This window comes from Pristis pectinata, chromosome 20 (genome assembly GCF_009764475.1).
Source record: "Pristis pectinata isolate sPriPec2 chromosome 20, sPriPec2.1.pri, whole genome shotgun sequence".
In the NCBI taxonomy this organism is placed as follows: Eukaryota; Metazoa; Chordata; class Chondrichthyes; order Rhinopristiformes; family Pristidae; genus Pristis; species Pristis pectinata.
In genome coordinates this window covers 35,704,077-35,727,564 of record NC_067424.1, presented here as the reverse complement: position 1 = coordinate 35,727,564, position 23,488 = coordinate 35,704,077, and the positions used below count along the sequence as shown (strand labels likewise).

Sequence of the window (23,488 nt, the reverse complement as noted above, 5' to 3'; positions counted from 1 at the left end):
GGGGTGGTCGTCGGTAATCAGCAAGTGGTTTCCTTGCCCTAAACTAATCTGATGTCATGAAATTTCATGGGATCCAGTCAATGATGAGGGCTCCCAAGGAAGTTCCGTCCTGACTGAATTACTGTGTCACTGCCTCTGCCGGTGAGACAGGACATACCAAGGCATGGTGATGGTGGTGTCTGGGATGTTGACTGTAAGGTATGGTTCTGAGAGTATGGCTATTCAGGCTATTGCTCGACTATTCTGCGAGACAACTCTCCCAATGTTTGCACAAGCCCTCATACATTGGTAAGGAGGACTTTGCAGGGTTAACAGGGCAGTTTTGGCTGTTGTTAATTCCAGTGCCTCGGTTGATTCTGGGTGATCAGTCTGGGTTTGTTTCTTTGTGGCTTTCCAGTGGTTTATTATAACTGAATGGCTGGCTAGGCCATTTCCGAGGGCAGTTAAGAGTCAACCACATTACTGTGGGTCAGGAGTCACACATCAGTGGAAAGATCTTTCGTTTCCCAGACTACCCACCAAGCCTTTTGAACATGGCTAAATATTGCCACATTAAGTGTTGTGGGCCCTGCATAATGGAAATAGGTTTAAACCACTCTAACATATTTCACACGGCACCTGAAACAAAGTGCTCTCCTGGTCTTTCTTTCCTCTTAAGAACTGCTTCACATTTTTCAGAAGCATATATAGCATAACAAATAGGGAAAATGGACTAGTATCATATTAAAGTCACTTAAGTGTGATATGATTTGAATAGAAATAATGCATAGCAATAAGCATATCCTCTGTGTCTAATGTTAAGAACTGTTGATAGAACATAGAACAGTACAGCACAATACAGGCCCTTCGGCCCACAATGTTGTGCCGACCTTTAAACCTCGCCTAAGACTATCTAACCCCTTCCTCCCACATATCCCTCTATTTTAAATTCCTCCATATGCTTATCTAGCAATCTCTTGAACCTGACCAATGCACCTGCCTCCACCACCACCGCAGGCAGCGCATTCCACGCCCCAAATGTATTATAGAATGATCCAGGTTGGATACAAATGGTTAAATGTGCATTGCAAGGGAGCAGAGATGTACGATGTATGGGATAGAGATCTTCTAATAGCTAATCAAACCGTTGCAAAGGCTGACATGTTACACATCTTTTTTTGAATGAGCTATAGATAATTAAATGAACAGCAGTACTCAATCAGTATGCAAGAGTACATTGTTGAATGAATTGCCTACATAATTCTGAGGAAAAAAATTTGACAAGGTTGACTGCAACACAGAAAATCATGCAGCTCATTACCACTTGCAGGCTCCCAAAGTATAGGGACATTTAGATTAGGATGGCAGTAGGAATTCCATAGTTTTCCTAAACAGCCTGAGGTGTGGTAGCACGGAAAGGGGCCCTTCAGCCCAACTTATCCATGCCAACCAAGGTGTGTACTTGAGCTAGTGCCAGTTGCCTGCTTTTGGCCCATATCTGTCTAAACCTTTCCTACCTGTCTAAATGTCTTGGAAGGGAAATAGAGCAGTATTCCCACTACCCAATGTTACCCACTAGCCCTGGGATGCCTTATCTGCAAAGAAGAGGAGTTAGCACCCAAGGATTTCAACAATCTCCTTCTAGGTACATGCCTATAAGAATGACCATTTGAGGAAGTTACCAATGGACAATAAGCTGCCTGGTGCAATGTTGCTTAAGGAAAGTTAATATTTTCAAGTGAAGCAAAGAATTGAAGGTTAAGAGTAGCTCATCTGAATCTGTACGTACACAATGCAAAAGTAGGGATTAAAACGCTAGTGACATCTACATACACAGCTCAGTGCAATTGCAGTCTCATACCAGGAAGGCAGCTGGGAACTGTAAAAATCACATTTCTCAAAATGAGTTTGTTAGTCAACTGACCAAAGCATTTCATGTATCAGCTAATAGTTAAGCACAACATATAGTGCATAGCAAGTTTACTTTGACCTGGACACTGAGTGTTCAAGACTTCCACAATTAACCCACTGACAAATTACATTGAATTTAGTAAAGGTCACTGAAGTCTCTCTACATTTATATTAAGCAGGTAAGCAAGGTACCACATACACCATGCACAAAGTCATGAAGACAAACAATTAGAACACACAAAGACTACAGTTGAAGAAAAATTTCTCAGTTCCACGAGACATCCGCTAGAGCCTCACGTAGTTTAATACCACAATCATCAGCTACTTTAATATTTTAAGCAGCTAACGCTCTGTTGTCTTATTTTCCAATGCAAAGTAGAGTACAATTTACAATACAAATGTCTGTTTATTCTATGTTAAGCATTAAAAACAGTGGAAAGACTTACCTCGGACTTGATTGGTCTACCCTGAGCCCTGTACATGTTACTGGGATTCTGGACATCACACTTTTCTGTGGGCCAGCTTTCAAGCTGCTTCTCCTGCTGATGGACAGGTTCAAAATCAGGGTCCTCTGGTTCCTCTTTGATTTTAATTTGTAATTTGGTCTGTGGTAAGTCACTAGACAAGGTACTCTCCTTTTCTATATGTTTCACCTTCAGAAAGTCAGTCTCAGGACCTGGACTGGATGATTCATTGTTCTTCTGGATGACAAGGTAGACTTTACCGTTGTACATAACCAGGGCATTCTCCTTCAGTGTTGGAAACAAATCTACGTTGGTCTCTTTCTGTGAAACTGATGTTGGCGGTATCAGGCTTATCAGCTCTCCTTTTGCATGCTGCTGATCAGCCAGGTTCTTCAAGATCTTCGAGGCCAAATTATTGGAAGATTTAACTGGGATAAGGCAACGTGGTGAAAACTGTTGTTTGTTCTGCATAGCCGAGTTCAGAGAAGTGTCCTGGGGCGTGGACTGCTCAGAGTTAGAAACTGCCGCACTTCTGGCAGGTGGTGCTGAGCTAGGCACAGGGCTGTCGCCAGAAATGACCACTGTGGGGACCTCTACAATGTTCTTCGGGCGAATGCTTGGGAGGCGCTTCTGTATCGTCTTCACAGTATTGACTGGACAAACATAAATAACGGTTGGAGGTGACTTTGAAGATTGACTCAAGCCAGCAAGGTTGGCGGCTGCAGTAGCCAAAATCTTCTGCTGGATGGCAAGAGGCAGTAGGGATGCTGGTACAGATTTGACTTCTGCATTTGCTGGGATCTGAAGATGATGGCCAGAAGGCAATATTGGAGACTTTAAAAACATGTAAGTCTTATGATCCACAGTTGAAGCGGGAGATGCTTGAGGCTTCTGCACCGACACCCCAGGCGATGGAACTGTTGTTGGCTTCTGACTCTGTGCATCCTTAGGTAACGTTGAAGATGCTTGGGTTTTCTGTACAGGTGTACCATGCACACTAACTGTAGTTACTTTATAAGCCATTTGATCTTGAGCCAAAGTGGGAGGAGGTTGGGTATTCTGCAATGCTAGATTTGACAAAGCAACTTTATAAATCTGTTGTTCCAATGGCAAAGTAGGCGGTGGTTGGGTTTTCTGTACAGCTGAACTCTGAACCGTAGCTGTTTTCAGACTACGTGACCCTTTGTCTACAGCTGAAGTAGCAGCTGCTTTGGTCTGAATGGGTAGCCCAGATAAAGTAACTGCTGTCAGACCAGGACATTGCAAAGGTGCAACTGTTGGTGCTGCAGGTATTTTTTCTTGTGAACTGTTGGCTGGAGGAACCTTACTGTTGCTTGTAGGTGCTTCAACTGACGTTATCAGAAATCTTCCTGTGTTGGTGTGCTGCAATATTGGAAGACATGTCTGACCACTGCAATCTGTTGTTGCAACAGGGATCATGCTTATTTTGGTGGAGGTACTCCCAGTGGAAATTGAAAGAGGAACAGCCGGGATGTAATGTATAGTGTTGTTGGAGAGTGGAATTAGCTTCAGCAGGTTCTTTCCATCCAGACCTGTTGTCTGCACAATCCGATACAAGCATCCTGAAGTGCTAGGAGAGACACTAAAATAGTTTATTAGGTGATATGAACATACCTATTTTTGTTATAAAAGATATTGCGTTACATCATTAACTAAGCCACACATGTTCTCAATTTACCGTGTCATAAAAATACAACATCCACACAAGTAGAGGATTCCATTTTTAAATGTGACAAAATTATTAATTAATACATACAACAGAACATTTATTGTATCATTTCCCAAACATGTTTTAAAAGTTAAAATCCCCAAGCATAAAATACCAAAGAGCAGAAAAAAAGCAGAATTAGGAAGAACCAAATTTGACCTCTCACAGTCTTAAGGGGAAAAAAAAGTTGCATAGATAAGGAGGTCTCCAGTTTAGAAATCTTAATAAAGAATTAGCTAATGCAGAAGACTGCACAATTAGTTTTGACTTCTATACTAAAGTTCACAATGAGAAGGGAAGCACAAGGCAAAATGTTTTTGAATTTTAAGGTCAAAAAATGCTCCGAAAAATTGAGAAATGCTCAAACATACGACCTTACAAATAAAAGCTGCAACCCAGAATCAGTTTACCTCATACATATTAAGAGGAAACTTAACTGATTTTACTGAGAGCCATCCCAAGACTCAAACCTGTTCCGGGTAACTCAATGTCCTTTCACATCAGCCTTACAAGGGACTAACCCAAGTCGATCCTGATTATGAAAAATTATGCTGTTCTATTATCAGTAAGTGCTTTACCTATCCATCATCGGTCTTTGACTTGAACAACTGTATTGTCACCATCCAGGAACACTGTCAAGTGTAGCCCATTCAGTCCCTGAAGCAGATTCCACTATTCAAATAAGATCATGCTGATCTATACCTTAACTCTATACCCCACAAAACTTTCACCTGGCAAAACAAATCCACCATCAGTTTTAAAATTATTGATGTAGCCATTTTCTACTGGATTTGTGGGAGAGAGTCATGCATATCTTTTCTTAGGTAGTCCTTTGGGATTAAGGATGACCTACTTCCAATGTAGTTCCATAGGTTGGAAGATGTCTACTGAGGCCAATGTGGGAACTGCAGATGGGGCAGGAGGTGGCTGATAGGATAGGTGAGTGGGCATTTTGTAAGATTCTGAGCACCTTCTGCCATGCAACTGCTGAGAGCAGCACTTGGATGAGAAGTGAGGGGCCAGGGATAGATTCTTAAGAAACACTAGAGATATGGTGGGAAGCCAGTACTGGTAATTTTTTTGACTGTACAAGAATGGAAAGATGTTTACGTGGTCTTATCTAGCTTGACAATGGTAAAGAGTCAACAGGAAAGAATGGTCCATTCACCAATAGAAGAGGCTGCAGATATGCTGAAAAGCACCTGATAACTTTGACTCTATTAGCATCACTTTGGTGTCCAAATAAAAATCCAACCAGAGTGTGTATCTAAAGAAAAAAATTCCTCCCTTTATATGTTGGCTCTCTAACTATAAACTATCTTCAATACTGTTGCATTCAGTCCCAAGGTGCCAAATAGACGAAGCGTGCCATGTAAATGTGGTGCTTCAGCAAAACAATTCACAAGACATTCAGCCATCACAAACATTCAAGGGCACTTGCATCCAAACATCATTTAACTGATGCCCATGAAACTGGGGGGAAAAAAGAAAAAAGAAAATTACCAAGTTGGAAGTTGAAGTGAAGGTCTCCAGTTTTTCTACCTGGAGATATACAACATCCTACTGGATGCATTCATGGGAACTACTGGAGGTTTGTTACATCACAGGCAATTAAAGGGATGCACATTATTAATCTGAGATGACACAGGTTAACCAGGAGTGCTGAATGCAAATTGGCAGGATCCAGAACAAATGTGATTGAAATAACTCATGCCAAAGTATCAACTTCATGGTAGCTAGGCTATGATAGACCAGCTCGTACCAGTTAATTCTATATTAGACCATGCAGGGGCAATTCATCCAATACCTCTCCAGTGCAGCTAATAATGGGCTGATGGCGAGTTGGGTATTCCTGATTGGACAGCAGTCTATCAATCCAATGAAGAATACTCCAATTATGACAAAACATTGGCAATTATCCACAAAATTCATCGATGCCCAATGCATGCCAGTCCTGGGACCCCTCCAACACCCAGCACCTGAAACTCCCACAACACCAACTCTCAACCAGTCTCCCCTGAAGAGAAATCTCCCACTGCCCACTCACCTCGCCTGAGCCTGCCTCACAATGCGCACACCTCCAATGCCAACTCAAAGTCAATAATCCATCCAGCATCAAATGTTGAGATGGAGGCACAGGAGACTACAGATGCTGGAATCTGGAGCAACAGTCTTCAGCAGGTTAAGCAGCATGGAGGGGGGAGGGGAGAGGAGGGGGGAACTGATGCAGGGTTTCGACTGGAGAGGTCAATTCTTCCCCAACCACAGATGCTGCTCGACCTACTGGGTTCTGCCAGCAGGCCATCTGTAAAACGTTGAAACCCGCACCCACTATCAGCCCAATCCAGTGACCCAACCCTATCTCTACCACTGGTGCATCTCATGCCCCCGAGTCCCCCCTTCCCTCCATGGCCCCGGTCAGCCTGACGGGGCTATGCCTGGCGCACACCCTGCAAGGTCGCCCATGTAAAGCCGCCGCCTCCCGCTCAGGAGTCCGGCGCCGGTCCACCTGCCACCCTGGAGGAGCTGAGATGCCCGGCCGGCGGTCCGGTGAGGGACTGGGCGGGACTCGAACCCTCCGCCCTCGCCGGGACATTTGAATCCCAACGTCAGGCGCCACACATCCCGCCAACCTCCTCAGCACACCGCCTGACGCCGACCACGCCCCCTCCGACACGTCATGACCCACCCTCTTTCCCCCCTCCCCCAATCCTCCAACCACGGTGACGCCCTTTCAGCCACGTCACCGCCAGTTCCAGCCGCGGGCTCCCCGGACTCTGCCCCGCCCTCTCATTGACGTCACCCACAGCCGGGGGCCCCGCCCTCTCATTGACGTCACCCAGAGCCGGGGCCACGCCCTCCCCCGGGAGCAGTGACGGACGTTCCTATTTTAATTGGAAAACCACTTTTCTCAGTCGAGTGCAACTTTCAGCGGCCGGCAGCTGGCTACTGATATTTAGAGCTATGATATTTCATGGCTATAATCGTCCTAAATCCACCAATAAAATGTGACTATTGTAAACATCGTTAAAAAAAGACAATGGTGCATAACGCGTGACATTGACCTGAGCAAAATAGGACTCGTCAGTAGGAGTTAAACTCAAAATCAGAACACAAAGTTCAACAAGAGGGGTCATCAGTTCTGCAGTCAACACGATGAGTATTCCACTTCACATAGAAATGCTTCAGGCCAGTTCCATTCCACATGAATCATGCGGTTTCTCAATTCAACATTCAATGAAATGTTGGGATTCCTCAGGTGCACAGTCAACACACTGCAATGTTGCTCGAGATCTATATTTAGTGCACCCGATGGATAATGCTGCAATATGTTTCTCAACTCCACATAACATTCATCACAGGTTCCTGCAGATCAACGTCAATTTTTTAACTGTGTGCATCAATTCTATGGCATGGCACATCAAAAGGACACAAGGGATATCTTTGAACTTTTACATTAATGTAATTCTCCAGTTCTTACAATTAGCAGCATTCTATCCAGCTAAATCTAATACATGAAATTACAACCACTAATCTAAAATGTTCCCAGACTATTTTAAGCACAAATTGTGAAATGCCAGGATTCTTTGGTCTTTCTGTGCAACAGCCATAACATTCAAAACAGGTAGGGTTCTTCAATACCAATTCAGTTCAACCATACTTACTACAACACAGGAGAAGGACACTTGACCAACTTAATCCATGCCAGCCCACTCCATAGCAATCTCATCAGTCAAATTCTCCATCACCTTGTTCCCCTGCAGCTCTGCAACTTATTCCTTCCTATATCCTCACCAACTTCCCCTTTTGATTCTTTTGCCATTCAGTAAAAAGGGAAAATAAGAATCAGGTTTATTATCACTGACCAGTGGCGTGAAATTCGTTGTTTTGTGGCAGCAGTACAGTGCAAAGATAAAAAAAATTACTATAAGTTACGCAAAAAAAGCGCAGAAGAGGAATAATGAGGTAGTGTTCATGGACTGTTCAGAAATCTGATGGCGGAGGGGGAGAAGCTATTCCTGAAATGTTGAGTGTGGGTCTTCAGGTTCCCGCACCTCCTCCCCGATGGTAGTAATGAGAAGAGGGCATGTCCCGGGTGGTGAGGGTCTTTAATGATGGATGCCCCCTTCTTGAGGCACTGCCTCTTGAAGATATCCTTGATGGTGGGGAGGGTTGTGCCCGTGATGAAGTTGGCTGAGTCTACAACCCTCTGTAGCCTCTTCCGATGCTGCACATACCAGGTGGTGATGCAACCAGTCAGAATGCTCTCCACTGTACATCTATAGAAATTTGCAAGAGTCCTTGCTGACATAACAAATCTCCTCAAACTCCTGATGAAGTAGAGCTGCTGGCGTGCCTTCTTTGTGATTGCATCAAGGTGTTGGGCCCAGGATAGATCCTGAGATGTTGACACCCTGGAACTTGAAGCTGCTCACCCTTTCCACCACTGACCCCTCAACGAATACTGGTGTGTGTTCTCCTGACTTCCCCTTCCTGAAGTCCACAATCAATTCCTTGGTCTTGCTACATTGAATGCGAGGTTGTGTTGCGACACCACACAACCAGCCGGTCTATTTCACTCCTGTACGCCTCCTTGTCACCAACGGAGATTCTGCCAACAACAGTGGAGTCATCGGGGAATTTATAGATGGTGTTTGAACTGTGCCTAGCCACACAGTCATGAGCGTAGAGAGAGTAGAGCAGTGGGCTAAGCACACATCCTTGAGGTGCATCTGTGTTGATTTTCAGCAAGGAGGAGATGTTATTAGCAATCCACACTGACTGTGGTCTCCCGATAAGGAAGTCAAGGATCCAGTTGCAGAGGGAGGTACAGAGGCCCAGATTTCGAAGCCTGTTGTTTAGTACTGAGGGGATGATGGTATTGAATGCCGAGCTGTAATCGATAAACAGCAGCCTGACGTTTGTATTGTTGTTGTCTAGGTGCTCCAAAGCCGAGCGAAGAGCCAGTGAGATTGCATCTGCTGTAGATATGTTGCGGCGGTAGGCAAATTGCAGTGGGTCCATGTTCTTGCTCAGGCAGGAGTTAATTGTAGCCAAGACCAACCTCTCAAAGCACTTCATCACAGTAGACGTGAGTGCAACCAGGCGACAATCATTGAGGCAGCTCACCCTGCTCTTCTTGGGCACCGGTATGATTGATGCCCTTTCAAAGCCAGTGGGAACCTCTGATTGCAGCAGTGAAAGTTTGAAGATGTCCTTGAACACTCCAGCCAGTTAGTTGGCACAGATTTTCAGTACCCTGCCAGAACACCAGAGGCCTTGTGAGGGTTCACCCTCTTGAAGGATGCTCTGACGTTGGCCTCCAAGACAGAGATCACAGGGTCGCTAGATGCTGTGGGGATTCGCACAGGTGTAGTGTTATTCCCCCTTTTAAAGCGTGCATAACTTAGAGTATCCAATTTACAGTCGCAGTGCATCTTTGGTATGTAGAAAGCAACAGCAGCATCTGGTGGAAACCGACGTGATCACGAAGAGAACATGCAAGGACCCCACAGGCAGCACCCAAGGCCAGGACTGCATTCGGGAGACCTTCTGTGTATAAACTAGACTGGCATGTTTTCAACATTAGGCACCACGAAAGTACTTCAATAGCTGCAGAGAGGGTTTCTTTAAAATGTATTCATATTTCAGGATGTGTGTGATTATTTCCTCAAGAACATGAGCCACTTTCTTGAACTTCTGGTGAAGGTACTTTGATAATGCAGCTCCAGGAATCAGACAAAACAATAATAAATTAATGGCAATATTTTCATAGAACATAGAACTAGTTAGATGTTGTGCTGAACTAATTAGACTAGTAATTAGATGCCTAATTAAACTAATCCCTTCTGCCTACACAATGTCCATATCCCTCTATTCTCTGCACATTCACATGCCTAACTAAGAGCCTCTTAATCACCTCTACTACCAACCCTGGCAGCACATTCCAGGCGCCCATCACTCTCTGTGTGGGAAAAAAAAACTTGCCCCGCACACCTCCATTGAACTTATCCCCTCTCACCTTAAATGCATGCCCTCAAGTATGAGACATTTTGACCCTGGGAAGAAAGATACCAACTGTCTACCCTATCCATGCCTCTCAGAATGTTATAAACTTCTATCAGGTCTCCCCTCAGCCTCCACCGCTCCATATAAGACAAGTTTGTCCAACATCTTCTTCTAGCCCGTGCCCTCTAATCCAGGCCGCATCCTGGTAAACCTCTGCTGCACCCTCTCCAAAGCCCCCACATCCTGCCTACAATGGGGCGACCAGAATTGAAAGTACTACTCCAGATGCAGCCTAACCCAGGATGGTTTGTGATTTGCAGGAGAACTTGCAAGTGCTCCCATTTATCGGTTGCTACTGTCTCTTTTGGTGGTGGAGATTGTATGTTTGGGAGATGCAGAATAGCTGAGATGAGCAATAGCTAAGTATTTTTGTAGGTGGTAGACACTACAACTACAGTGTGCCTGTATATTTAGGGTGGTTGATGGACTACCAATTAGGTAGGCTCCTAAATCCTGGTTGTTGCTGAGCATCTTGAGCATTGTTGGAGCTGTACTCATCCAGGCAAGTGGAGAATATTTGATCGCCCTCCCTGCCTTGTAGATGGTGGAAAGATTTTGGAGTGTCAAGCAGCAAGTCGCTCACCAGAGTATACCCAGCCTCTGACCTGCTCTTGTAGCCTCAGATTTGTATGCGAGTGGTCCAGTCAAATTTTTGTTCAATCATGGCAAGTCACTGAATATCAACGAAAGATGATTTAGGTTCTCTCATTAGGAGATGATCACTACCTGGTACCCGATTACGAACATTATTTGAGACTTATCAGTCCATGCACAAAATGTCAGAGGTTTTGCTGCATGCAGGACTGGGTTCATTTGCTGAGGAGTTGCATATTGAGCAATCATCAGTGGATATCCCCACTTCTAACCTTATGACAGAAGGAAGGTCATGCTTGAAGTAGCTAAAGATGATTGAACCTAGAACCCAGCCTCAAAGAAATTCTACAAGGATATCATCAGGCTGGGATGATTGCCTCCAACAACCACAACCATCTTTCTTTGTCCAAGGTTTGACTCTATCCATTGAAGTATGTTCGATTTAATACCCACCGACTTCAGTTGTACCTGGGTTCATTGAGCCAACAGTTGGTCAGATGCTGCCTTAATATTAAGGACAGTCATTCTCACCTCATCTCTTGAACTCTTTGGACCAAAACCACAATAAGGTCTAGAGTCAATTGGTCCTGGTGAAACCCAAACTGGGCATCACTGGGGAGCAAATGAGAGCTGATGGCCTTCTCAATGACATCTTACCTCAGTTTGCTTACAACTGAGAACAGGCAGATTGGGTGTAATTAGTGGAAATGGATTTGTCCCTTTTTGCACAGGACATACCTGGACAATTTTCCACATTGTCAGATATATCCCAGTTTTGTTCCTGTACAAGAATAGGCTCACTACAGGAGTACTTGGTGCTACAGTCTGATGCTTCTGGTCCTTTGTTGTATCTGGTGCTGTCAACCATTTCTTGATGGTATAGAAAATGAAATGAATCAAATTGGCTGAAGACGATGATGACGGGGATCTTAGGAGGAAGCCGAGATGGATTGTCCATTTGACACTTCTGGCTGAATATAGTTCCTAGTGCCTCAGCCTCGTTGGTAGCATTTACATGCTAGGCCCCTTCGTCTCAGAGGATGTTGATGCCAGTGGTTTAATTGTCCACCACTATTCACAACTGGATGCCAGAAGACTGCACAGCTTTGATCAGATACATTGGCAGTGAGATCAATTGGCCATCCATTGCATGTTATTTTTTTCTTGCTTAACACACATGTTCTGTGTGGCAGCTTCATGAGATTGGCATGTCATTTTAGGCTGGCCTGGTGCCATTCCTGGCGTGCCCCGCTGTGCTCTTCATCGAACCAGGGTCGGTTCCATGGCTTGACTGAAATGGACTGCCAGATGATGAGATTACAGCCGGTGGTGTACAGTTCTGCTGCTGCTGATGGCCCACTGCTTCTCACAGATCTCAGTTTCCAGCTACCATATCGGTTTCAAGTCTGGTCCTTTTAACACGATTGTGGTCCCACACAAGGATACAGTGCATCTTCAGTGTGAAGCAAAAACAGTGTCTCCAGGAGGCCAGCGCCATGTTCACTTCAACCAATGCCATTATGGTCACATCCATCTGCCACGGGTAGGTGGGCAAGGATGAAGTCAAGTAGTTTGGTTCACTCAACTTGTCCTTTGAGACTTGGCCAGCAATACTGCTCGCAAACCATTCTTGGTGACAGTCGGTGAAGTTTCTCACCAAATGTACATTCTGTGCCCTTCCTACTTTCATAGCTTCCATGAAGTGCTGTTTAATATGGAAGAGGGAAGACATTGCGTGATGATCAGGAGGAGGTTTCTTTGCCCATGTTTGAACTGCTGCCATGGGACTTTATTGGGTCTGAAGTCAATGTTGAGGACTCCCAGGCCTACTTCTTTCTGCCTGTATAATGTTACACCAACTTACTCTGATGGGTTTGTCCTGCAAATGGGGCAGTACATATGCAAGGACTCCGAGAAACAGGTCTGGCACATTTTCTGGAAGGTATTACTCCACAAGTCAAGTTGTTGTTTCACTGGTTTCTGGGAGCCAGCTCTCGGAACTTAAACCAGCAATTAGGTTGCGAGCAACCATGCCAGTGTTTGAATTTAAGATTAGGATTTCTTTATTTGTCACATGTACGTCGAAACACACAGTGAAATGCATCTTTGCGTAGAGTGTTCTGGGGGCAGCCTGCAAGTGTCGCCACTCTTCCAGCACCAACATAGCATGCCCACAACTTCCTAACCCGTATGTCTTTGGAATGGTGGGAGGAAACCGGAGTCCCGGAGGAAACCCACGCAGACACAGGGAGAACGTACAAACTCCTTACAGACAGCGGCCGGAATTGAACCCGGGTCGCTGGCACTGTATGCTAACCGCTATGCTACTGTGCCTGCCCCACTTGATGCAAGTAGACTGTTCTTCTGCTGTAATATGGCAGTTATGATGGTTTAAAGGATAGACCAGATAAGGACACTCGTTTTCTTCTCCTGATGGGGACTATCCTTTTCCAGGCTCTTTGTTTCTTCCTCACAATTTGCTATCCTTCCTGTATTATAAGCAAACCCAGCTACAGTACACTTGGTTCATCCTAGCCATTAACATAGAGTCATATAGCACAGAGACAGGCTCAAAGGCCCAACTGGTCCATGCCGATCAAGATTCCTGTCTAAGCTAGTCCCATTTGCCCATGTATCCTGCCAAACCTCTCCTATCCATGTACCTGTCCAAGTGTCTTTGAAATGTTGTTAATGTACCTGCCTCAACCACTCCCTCTGGCAGCTCATTCCATATGCGGGCAACCCTCTGGGTGAAAGCATTGCCCCTCAGGTTCCTCGATTCCCCAACCCTGGGAAAAATGTATATTGAAATGGTTGAGCCCCCAGCACTTAACCCTATGGTACCCCATTAGTTACCGACTGCCAGTCTCAAAGTGATCCCTTTATCTCAACTTCCTGGTTTCTGTTAGCTGGTCCTTATCCATGCCACTATATTACCCTCAAATCAATGTACTCTTATCCTGTAGAATAATATTTTATGTGGTACTTTATTTAATGCCTTCAATTCATGAGCCAGATGGGTTTTTAACAATTATTCAGTAATTTTATGGGCATTACTTCCAAGGCTACCTGCTATTTTAAAATTCCAGAATAAGAACAAAAATTTAAATATCATTACTATTTGAACTCCCATTTTTGCATTGTTGGTCCTGTCATCTGGGTTACCAGCAACTTAAACACTCCACAGGGTTTTCTCAGTTTGCAAAAGAACTCTAATCAAATGCAAGCTTTTTTTTAAATTAAGTGTCTCAAACTCACTAGGTTATCAACTAGGTTTTCTCAATTGTTCTAGTAGGGGATTCTGCATTCCACTGCCACGCTTTGTAGAGTTCCTGAGTAGCATATTCTATGAAACACAATCCCTCAAACTGGTTTTCTACTTCAATAATGGTTCCTCATCACCATTGATAGTAATACAGTGGGGGCCTGTGAACCAGAAAGATTCCACTTCTATTTGTCTCTTCATGCTTACTTCACCTATTTATTTCTGAAGTATTTTGATGGCTCCCATTAAAACCAATTCAGTACATGATAATTTAGACAATTACCACACTTCTGCACAACCTAGTAAACCAATAGTATTTCTCCATAGGATCTATGAAAATCTCCAACCAAGCAAGATTTATTACAGCACCAATTTGTCTGCTGCATGTGGTAAAATATCAAGGAACTTTACCAGTTTAAACGTGATGACAAGCTTCAAAAAGAAATATTTGGACAGAAGACACAAAGCACTACAAACATGTGACTCCTTACATGTAGGATGTAAGGAGTCACAAGAAACTAGATGCTGGAATCTGGAGCAAAAAAACAAAATGCTGGAGGAACTCAGCAGGTCAGGAGTGCCAGGAAGGAAGTGATAGAGATATAAATTTTTTAAAAATTTTTTGAAGAATTTTATTTACAGCGTGGTAACAGGCCCTTCCAGCCCAACGAGTCCGTGCCGCCCATTTTAAACACAAATTAACCTACCCGTATGTCTTTACTAGTGAGTGAGATAGTGAGATGATAATGTTTGCTTAGATAGTGAGGCAATTCCACAATTCAGGCTGCTGAAGGTACTGAGAGCACAATAGAAATCAGGGATGTACAAGAGACCAGAAATTAAGGATTGGAAAGATCCAAGTGATCTTTGTGGCTTCTGGAAGTTACAAAGGCACAACAGGGATTTGAAAATAACTTTGAGAATTTTAAGAGCTGGTTCCACACCAGGACCCAACGCAAGCTCAGGGTTGATAGCTGAATGGGACACCATGCATGATATTAAATTTGGAGCAGAGTTTGCATCAGCTGCTGGCTACAGAGAGTGAAAGATTGAATAGTGGAGTGACAATTGTAACAGAAGTGGGCTTTGAGGAGACTGATGATAGCAAGGAGGTTTTTTTTTTACTGAGGACTGCTGGAGTGATAGAGATTACATCAAGATAACTGCTTTAATCTGTAACACCAGAACTCAACTAGCTCACTACTCCAAATTCTCGCTGAAATTGTGAGCCATTCTCCTCACCAAAGATATTCTTCCAGATTTATAAACTTAACAGTGTGCATCACTTCAGAATAACATCACTAATATTTGTCTGTCACTTAGTATCCAGCGTAACTATAACATAAACAATTACACAAGTCTATATGACAATGTGGCCAAAACAACCCTTCATTTTCTTCCACTTGGATTCAAACCTCAGGCCTGTGAATCCACGACGTGGTCTGCCTGCCCACCCCAAGACTGTATTCAAAATAATGGATGATCTCATGGCTCAGGATTTTGAAAGGACATTCCTTTCAAAAGAAACTCTACTAAAGGTCTGGCTGATGCAAGATAATGGAGCAGACATAGATCATGCAGGGAAAAGCATGCTTGGAGAACAGAAATGCAGATACTGGAATCTGAAACAAAAACAGAAATGTTGGAAGGACTTAACCGGTTAAGCAGCATCTGTGGAAAGAGAAACCAGTCAACTTTCTGGGTCAGCAAGCCTTCCTCAGAACTGAGAGTGGAAGGTTTAGTTTATAAAGCATGGCGGGGGTGGGGGTGGGGAAGAAGTGAGGTAAAAGGCAAAAGATTGCATGGAGGTAGATTCAGACAAGTCACGTGATAAGAAGTAGTAGGACGGACCATTAGCAAGGCATTCAAATGCAACAGGGTGAGAAAGGGACATCAGCATGACAATGGGAAATGATGAGAGAGCAGTTTGCCTGACAGTGGAGAATTCAATGTTCGTTCCACAAGACTGCAAAGGGCCATGACGGAAGATGTTGTTCTTCTAGTTTATGTTGGGCCTCACCATGGAAATGGCGGAGGCCGCAGACAGACAAGGAGCGGGAATTAAAGGGGCAGGCACCAGGAAGGTCAGGTGAGGAAAATGGGAAACGGGAATGGTGACCTTCCAGGAAGCAATGCGACAAAATGTATAGTCAAAGCAACTGAGGGCATCTGTGGGTTTGTAAAAGATGTTATTGGCTAGTCTGAGATGGAGACAGAAAGATCCACAAAGGGAAGAGAGGGTCAGAGATGGGCCACTGCAGTTTTCTCTTTCCAAGTCCCATTCTAGAAATGTGGACATAGATTCTATGTTGACTGTCCAATCCGGTCCTGGAGAAATAATTCACCACAGGAGGGCCCATCTTCCAATGGCACGCTTTTGAACAATGGCGTGATTGCTACCTGGACATCATACATTGTTGGAGGTTGCGGTTTGCGAAAGAGCTGGCATGTCACTGCATTATAAATGTAAAAAGGAATTTAATGTGTTTCATTGGCTTGGAAACCCAAGGTCATAAAAGGGACTATATCAATGGAAGCTTTTTTTTAAATATAACCTTCTAAGCAAACTCTCAAGGTTTGAATTATTTGTATGCATGCAAGGTCAGTCAAACACAATGTAAAACAAAATGAGCTGAACAATGAGTGGCTTTAACAGGATGGTGGTTTAAGTAAAGTCCCATGATGGGGAAAAAGAACATGTACAGTCAGCTAGCAAAGTAAAAGTGAAATATTAGACAAATACATGCCCCTCTTAATGCAATAGAAAACTAATAAGTAATTAAGACATTCGCAAAATCTAAAAAACTGAACAAGGAGGCAAAGATCAAGTACAATAGTAGAATGGCTTACACCTTAGTTCCAAAAACATGGGCAAAAACCAATGATGATAGGCAAGTTAACCTAATATCAGTGATGGGGGAGTATTCAGAGATTTAAAAAACCCAGAAGAGAAGAAATAATAAATTGGCACGTGGAAAAAGGTGGGTGGTCTGTGACCCAGGTTCTTTCCTGATCTCAGGTGCTTAGACATCCTCCCCATGACTGCATCCCAAAGATGTTCTGGTAGGTTAATTGGCCACTATAAATGATGAATGGCAGGAGAATACATCACAGGGAAGTAACTGGGTTAACAGGAATGCTCCCAGAGCCAGCATCTACTCAACGGGCTGAATGTACCTTAGGTCCCAGTTTAGCAAACTGGGGAAACCCAGACTCTCCATGCGTTCTCATTTTGTTTGAAGGTGTTAAATAAAAAGCTGTGCATGGTGTCCTTCTTGGTTTTACTCTTTTGGGTTGAAGGTGTGGATTATAATATCAGAATGCACCATTTTACTTTAAGTCCAGTCATTAGAATGTCATCAATGGCATCAGTAGAAGGGGTCTCCGGCCATCAATGTCATTAGGGAAAAAAAAATATAGACTAGCATACTAAAGTCAGCAGGGATTTGTTAAAGGGAAATCCAGCTGTTTTGCTAATTTAACCAAATTCTTTAATATTTAAATAAAGTATGACACAATTCAAAGTTAAAACATGTGAGATTAAAGAGGAGACACAATTGGTTAAGGGACAAAATTGGAAAGTAGAAGTGAGCAGTTGTTTATCAGACTGGAGGGAATTTTGCAGTGGTATTCCCCAGAGGTTGGTATCTGGATTACTTCTCTTTTTGATACACATCACTGATTTGGACAAGAGCACATCTGGCAGAATTTCAATATTTTCACATGACATAGCTCAAATATTTCAACAGGTCATTTGCAAACAGGTGAAGGGGGGGGGGAAAATCGCACTACAACTGAAATTTAAAACAGAAACGTATATATTTAATCAGGAATAACTTAATGGTACCAATAATTGAACTGATTGACTTCTGCTATGCTCAGCGAGGTTCCCATTTCCCCAGCTTCTGTTACAGTTCAGTCTCACTCAAAAAAAGGGACTGTGGTGTCAGATATTAAGGTACAAAATTTGTGTGGTCTTTTTTTTTAAGGTGGGTATGCTCTAATCAATTAACTTCAAAAAAAAACCAAGAGCAAAACTGCAGTTGGAAATCTGAAATAAAACAGAAAATGCAAGAAATACTCGGCAGGTCGGGAAGAGAGGAACGGAGTTAACACTTCAGGTCGAACCAGACTTAACAAAATAATGCGTTCTAATATTATAATCCATACCTTCAACCTAAAAGATTAAATCCAAGAAAGATACCAAGTGGAGCTACTTTTTTTAAACACCTTCAAACAAAATGAGCACGGTGGATGGAGAGTCCGCGTTTGCGCAGGTCGCTGAACCGGGACCTGATGTACAAAGCACACCAGTGTTGAACGTGAACAGTCTCAGCACCTAACCCCCAGTGAGCTTCCGGAAACATTGATCCGAAATCCTCCCGGCGGACAGACCAGTTCGCACCATTTCTCAAGGAACGCGCTGTTGGTGGGGTTATTCCCGACTCCGAGCTTCGAATTTGGCCAGAAAGATTATTTTTATTTTGCCTGTCTGCTACTGGCCGGCCGCCTTTCTTATTTATCCAGCACACTTCTGGGGCAGCAGCTCTGCTGGCCGGGCTCAGCCCTCCCTAATGTAAAAGGCACGGGGGTTCCGAGGAAGGGTCTTCAGGCCGAGGCGCTGACTCGGTTCCTCTTCCCACAGCTGCTGCCTGACCTGTTGAGTGGTTCCAGCTCCTCGTCGTGTGTTTGGTCCACGCTCACCTGCCCTGTTGAGCCAATCATCTCAATCCCCAGGACTTCTATCGCACGACAGGTTGCAAGCCCCTAGGCTTGGTCACCACAGCTCAAGGCAGAGGTAATTATTACTGGGCTCTTTCTCGATAGTATGCTGCAAATGCCGCGTCGAGATTAGTCGATGGTTTGCAGTCAATATTAGTATCAACAATGTAATTCGTATTCCAATCCGTTCATTTCAAACCAAACAGCCCATTCAGAAGTTATCCAGGCGAATACGGTTGTAAACCGTCTTTCCAACACGTCAACACAGACCGTGGCGAATTCGAGGGCCAGCCCTTCGATTGCAATTGTAATGAGGAAGCAGTGGAGACACAAGAGACGGGAGATGCTGGAATCTGGAGCAACGCACAAGATGCCGGAGGAACACAGCGGGTCAGGCAGCATCTGTGGAGGGAGACGGACGGTCGACGTTTCGGGTTGAGACCCTTCATCTGACGAATTGCGCAGCGCTGGATTAAAGAACGCATGCCGAAAATCAGGAAGGAATAGTCAGATGGAGCGCTGCTGCTTCCATCCTCTGGCGAACTCGGACAGCAAAAGGTTGAGAGTTCGGGAAAGAGAGTATCATTGCCCAGGACTGGTATCATCCGCCGCGGCCGTTCACGCACCTTCAGCCTTTACTAAGCGTCTCGATTGTGGGTTTTATTGTGGTATTGAACCAGAAATTATATCAAGACTTTATCTGAGTTGGAGATTACATGAGATACTGTTACAATGCCGCATGGATGATAGTGATTTATTTATGTGTATATTTCTCCTTGAAATCTTTTAGTTTTAGTGGTCTTTTAGTTCAAACCCCAGAGACCAATTCTAAGTTTCAACAGTCTGCTGGTCCATAAAAGTGGCGGAGCCACTGCCACGTTCTGGTGTGATAGTTGGGTGACAAACAGGTGATTAGTGTTACCAACACCAGGAATAAAGGACTAAACACCATCTAAGTCCTGCTCATTATGGCCCGAACATCTTGCACCCGGGTGCCTATTAACCGCCGGGACCTGTGCAAGCCAGGGCAATGCTTCAAAACTACAACCGCTCCTATTAACTCCAGGTACATTAGGAATAAAAGATGGTTCGTCCTCAGCACAAAACAAAAACACGTGCACTTAAAGTTGAAGGCTCTATACATTGATTTACTCTGCTGTTCACACGTTAGAGTACTTGGTTTAATTATGACCTGCCTAATTTGCATATACTTAGCGGAAGTAGGGCTTTTGATCAACATTCTAGGCGTTTGGAACTGACTATAAACAAAAATGGGAGACATCCTATCGCAGTCTTAATGCAATCATTCACGAATGGATGATGCGAAAAGAGATACCACTTAGTTATAAAGAGACAACTGATGAATATCAGCGCCATTTGAAGGCGGGAAATGACTCAACAAAGCAACCCATGGCGCATTGTCTGTACGCTCCTCTCTCAGCCTCGGCCTCTCACTCCCCTCTCAGCCTCGGCCTCTCACTCCCCTCTCTCCCGCTGGCTCCTAGCCACAGGCAGGGAGGAGCTCGGTGACCGGAGCAAGTCCGCTTACGCAGAGTGAGGATCAGATGAATTCCACCGTCCATGCTGCTGCCTGCCATTAACACAATGTAACGAGCCAATTTTCTCCTCTACATAGGTGCCTGGAGTTACTCACTCAAAATTTAAATCTCTCCTCTTCATTGCACGCAATACCACGCTATCCCCAGCACCCAGTCCGCTAACCCCTACACATGGCAGCAGTCTCAAGGCTATAGGAATTATTTCCAATAACTATTTTCAAACAGATTAGAAATAACTGGATCAGAATGCATGTAACGTTTCTTATGTAACTACTCGTTCGTTTTTCTACTGTAATACTTCAGAGATCAAACAGTTGATTGGTACAGTATTTCTAACAGTGAAGCATACGCAGTCCGAATCTTCTACTGTAGTTGTCAAGTCCGGATATTCTACCACCTTTACACAAACATTTGTATGGTGACCCAGACAGCATTCCAATTTTATTTTCTCCCTCAATGACTTGTATGTCCGTTCTAACTCGTCCTGACGTTGTTCTTTCAAGTTACCAGAAAATTCTGAAGCCTCGCCTGATGGTTCTTTAATCCAGTCCCACCAAAGACGTAATCGGAGTTAAGTCTAATATCGGGAGTGAGATACTCCCTGGATCGATTACAGCCACCGACAAATGCAACTGGGCCAAATGGATGGATATCCTGAATGTCATCGTCCATTAATACCAAATATAATCTGATTTTTTCTGTCTGGAATTTATTACAGTAAAAGTTATTACGAGGAACTTTGATGGTCATGTTGCGTCAGCATATCTGAGGAAGGCTGATACCTCTCACTTCATTCGGTGAGAGGAAATTTCGTGCTAACCAGGCCACCAATCGGCCCCTCCCATCTACGCTTGCTCGGGCTCATTGCATTCGACGAGCCTGCTGAGCTGGCCACAACCGTGGAACGCAGGCACATAAAAGGAGCCAATGATTGCGTGGCAACGTCATGAAGTCACCGTAATAACACCAAGTATTCGGCTGCAGCGCCACTGCCGGCCAAAGAGAGAGAGAGAGAGAGACAAACAGAGACTGGCAGGATTTGAGCGAAGACCGATGTAAACCAGAGGTCTGAAGACAAGACCGTCAGATTCCGTATCAAAATTCATGCTTCAGATGGCGGCTGTGTGCCGAGCACAGGCACGGACAGCAGGCAGCAATGGGACTGATGTGATCCTCACTCTGCCTAAACCCAGCCGTTCCCTTCACCGAACACCTTGCTGCCTCTGGCTAGGAGCCAGCTGGGGGAGTGGGAGCTGGAGACCAGAGGGCGAAGCGGGCAAGTACGGGCACTGCGCCATCGGTGTCATTGCAGGGCCGTTCCTCGCCGTCAAATGACGCTTCTGAGGTTCTGAGCTTCTGAGGTTGGGGGCAGTCACGCATTGGCCGTCACACAACCCCCTCTATTGTTTATTGCACACAATATCAAGGTGCCCGCCACTCTGTCTGCTAATGCCTACACACCTTCAATTTGACGAGGTGCAAAGATTTACAGCACCAATTTAAAGGATCTGTGAGCTGACTTCACCCTCAATAACTTTTCCCAATCATTTTAGGAACAACTGGATCAGAATAGATCTAATATTTCTATGTCACTGCCCCTCATTATTTCCCCCTAATAATTTTTGATTGCCTGCTCAAAACTTAAAAGAAGCAACACACAGCTCATGAATTTTAACTAGTCATTTATGTGACTCACAACTTTTTTTAAAAAGCAGGCTGGGAAAGATACACGATTATCTACACTCAGCCCTCTTGATTCATATCATCGACGATTTCGACATCGCTCTAGGGAGGATTTGGCTTCCAATACACACCTTTGGAACAAAGGTTTCCGGATCTATCGGAGTCGAGGAAATTCCATTTGGAAATAATTAGATTAATTTGCTTTTAAAGTCACAGCTGAAACTACCAGAAAGGGGGGGTGGGGGACACGAGATCAAAGCACTTCTAGACAGGCCAGTTTGGCAGTTTAAAATCAGATTGGAATTATTCTACAGTACTTACCACTGACTATTGCCCGAACCGTCTGTGTTCTGCAATAATAGGGGATGGACGTTGTTCATGTTGGAAGCTGAATGGAGTGCCTCTGCCGAGCCCCCGGCTGGATGATCCTGCTTCCCCCGTGGGGCAGAGGCGTGTGTAATCCTGTCTGCACCCCCCCCTCCTCCCCAGCCGGGTGAAGCCGGAGCCCCCGGGCTCGCTGGCCCGGCTCAGGTCGCCAGAAATCTACCCGCAGCGCCACCCGGCGGCGGCGGCCAGAATGACGCCGTGGCCCCCACAATCCTCGGCCCGGCCCGGAATGGTGGCGGGGAAGGCGGGTCGCCCCTGGCAACACCAAGAGCTCCACCTCGACGGGCTGCAGCCCTCCGCCCTGGAAAAGAGAAGGAAAGCGGGTTACCAGGGTGACCAGCCAATGAAATCCACGCTCTTAAAGTCATTAGCTGCCTGTGCACTTAAAAACAAACAAACTTAATAGATTTAACCTCAAAAAGCAGCGAGAGTTGGCGTTTAGCTCAGTGAAGGGCTGGTGGGTGCAATAACGGGCTGCAAGTCGCGACGCCTTGGAGTTTCCCCGCAGTTTCCCAGCGTCCATCCAACGGCCGGCGGCCCCACGCAGCAGCCACACGGACAGCACGCACGGACGCTCGCTGCGATTGGAGCCTGGGCGAACCCTGACCCGCCGCCCACCGCCAATCAGCGGCTCGCTCCGCGCCCGGGCGTCAGCTCAGCGCCCTCTCTCTCTCTTTCCGCCGCCTGTCAATCAAACGCCAACAACCCTTGCACGCAGCCCTGCGAGGCGTCACCGGAGAGCTCGGAGTTGAACGTTGATCGAAGCTTTTAGCTCGTAAATGTATCGCAGATTTGAATCCAGTTTGTATTTTAGGTGCACATTGCAAATTTTAATTCTTGGTTTTGCCTGCGTTTTACTTTAAACCTGTTTGAAGACAGTACGTAACAGTTTTCAGTGACGTAAACAGCGGAACGGATTTTTCACATAAACGCCGCCCATGAAACTAATGGAAATCGGTTTCCTGAAGCAGTAACCTGCATATACCCAAAACCTTATTTATATTTATTAGTTATGAAGCAGGCATCGTTGCATTTCCTGACGTAAATGCTGCGTCCGTCTGTAATATTCTGTAGAATATTCAGTGCACTCATTTGTTCGCGGTGTACAGTGTTCCGTATTTCAAAA

The 23,488-nt window shown here is 44.9% G+C and overlaps 1 protein-coding gene across 3 annotated transcripts in view; it reads right to left on the bottom strand.

The window, feature by feature from the left end:
* LOC127580685 (ligand-dependent nuclear receptor-interacting factor 1-like) overlaps positions 1 to 23,224 on the bottom strand; it is a 37,767-nt gene extending 14,543 nt beyond the window's left edge. Inside the window, exons 1-3 of one of the 3 annotated variants that reach the window (XR_007957863.1) lie at positions 22,776 to 23,221; positions 22,297 to 22,663; positions 2,337 to 3,957 (exon numbers count right to left, since the gene is read on the bottom strand). Coding sequence is in view for 2 of the 3 variants with exons in the window: in XM_052034431.1 (XP_051890391.1) it covers positions 2,337 to 3,957; positions 22,297 to 22,355 (1,680 nt within the window). In the remaining variant the exon portion in view is untranslated. Of the gene's footprint in view, positions 1 to 2,336; positions 3,958 to 22,296; positions 22,664 to 22,775 lie in introns of all 3 variants that reach the window. The other 2 variants (XM_052034431.1, XM_052034432.1) reach the window with 2 other exon arrangements.
* Between the last annotated feature and the right edge of the window lie 264 nt (positions 23,225 to 23,488).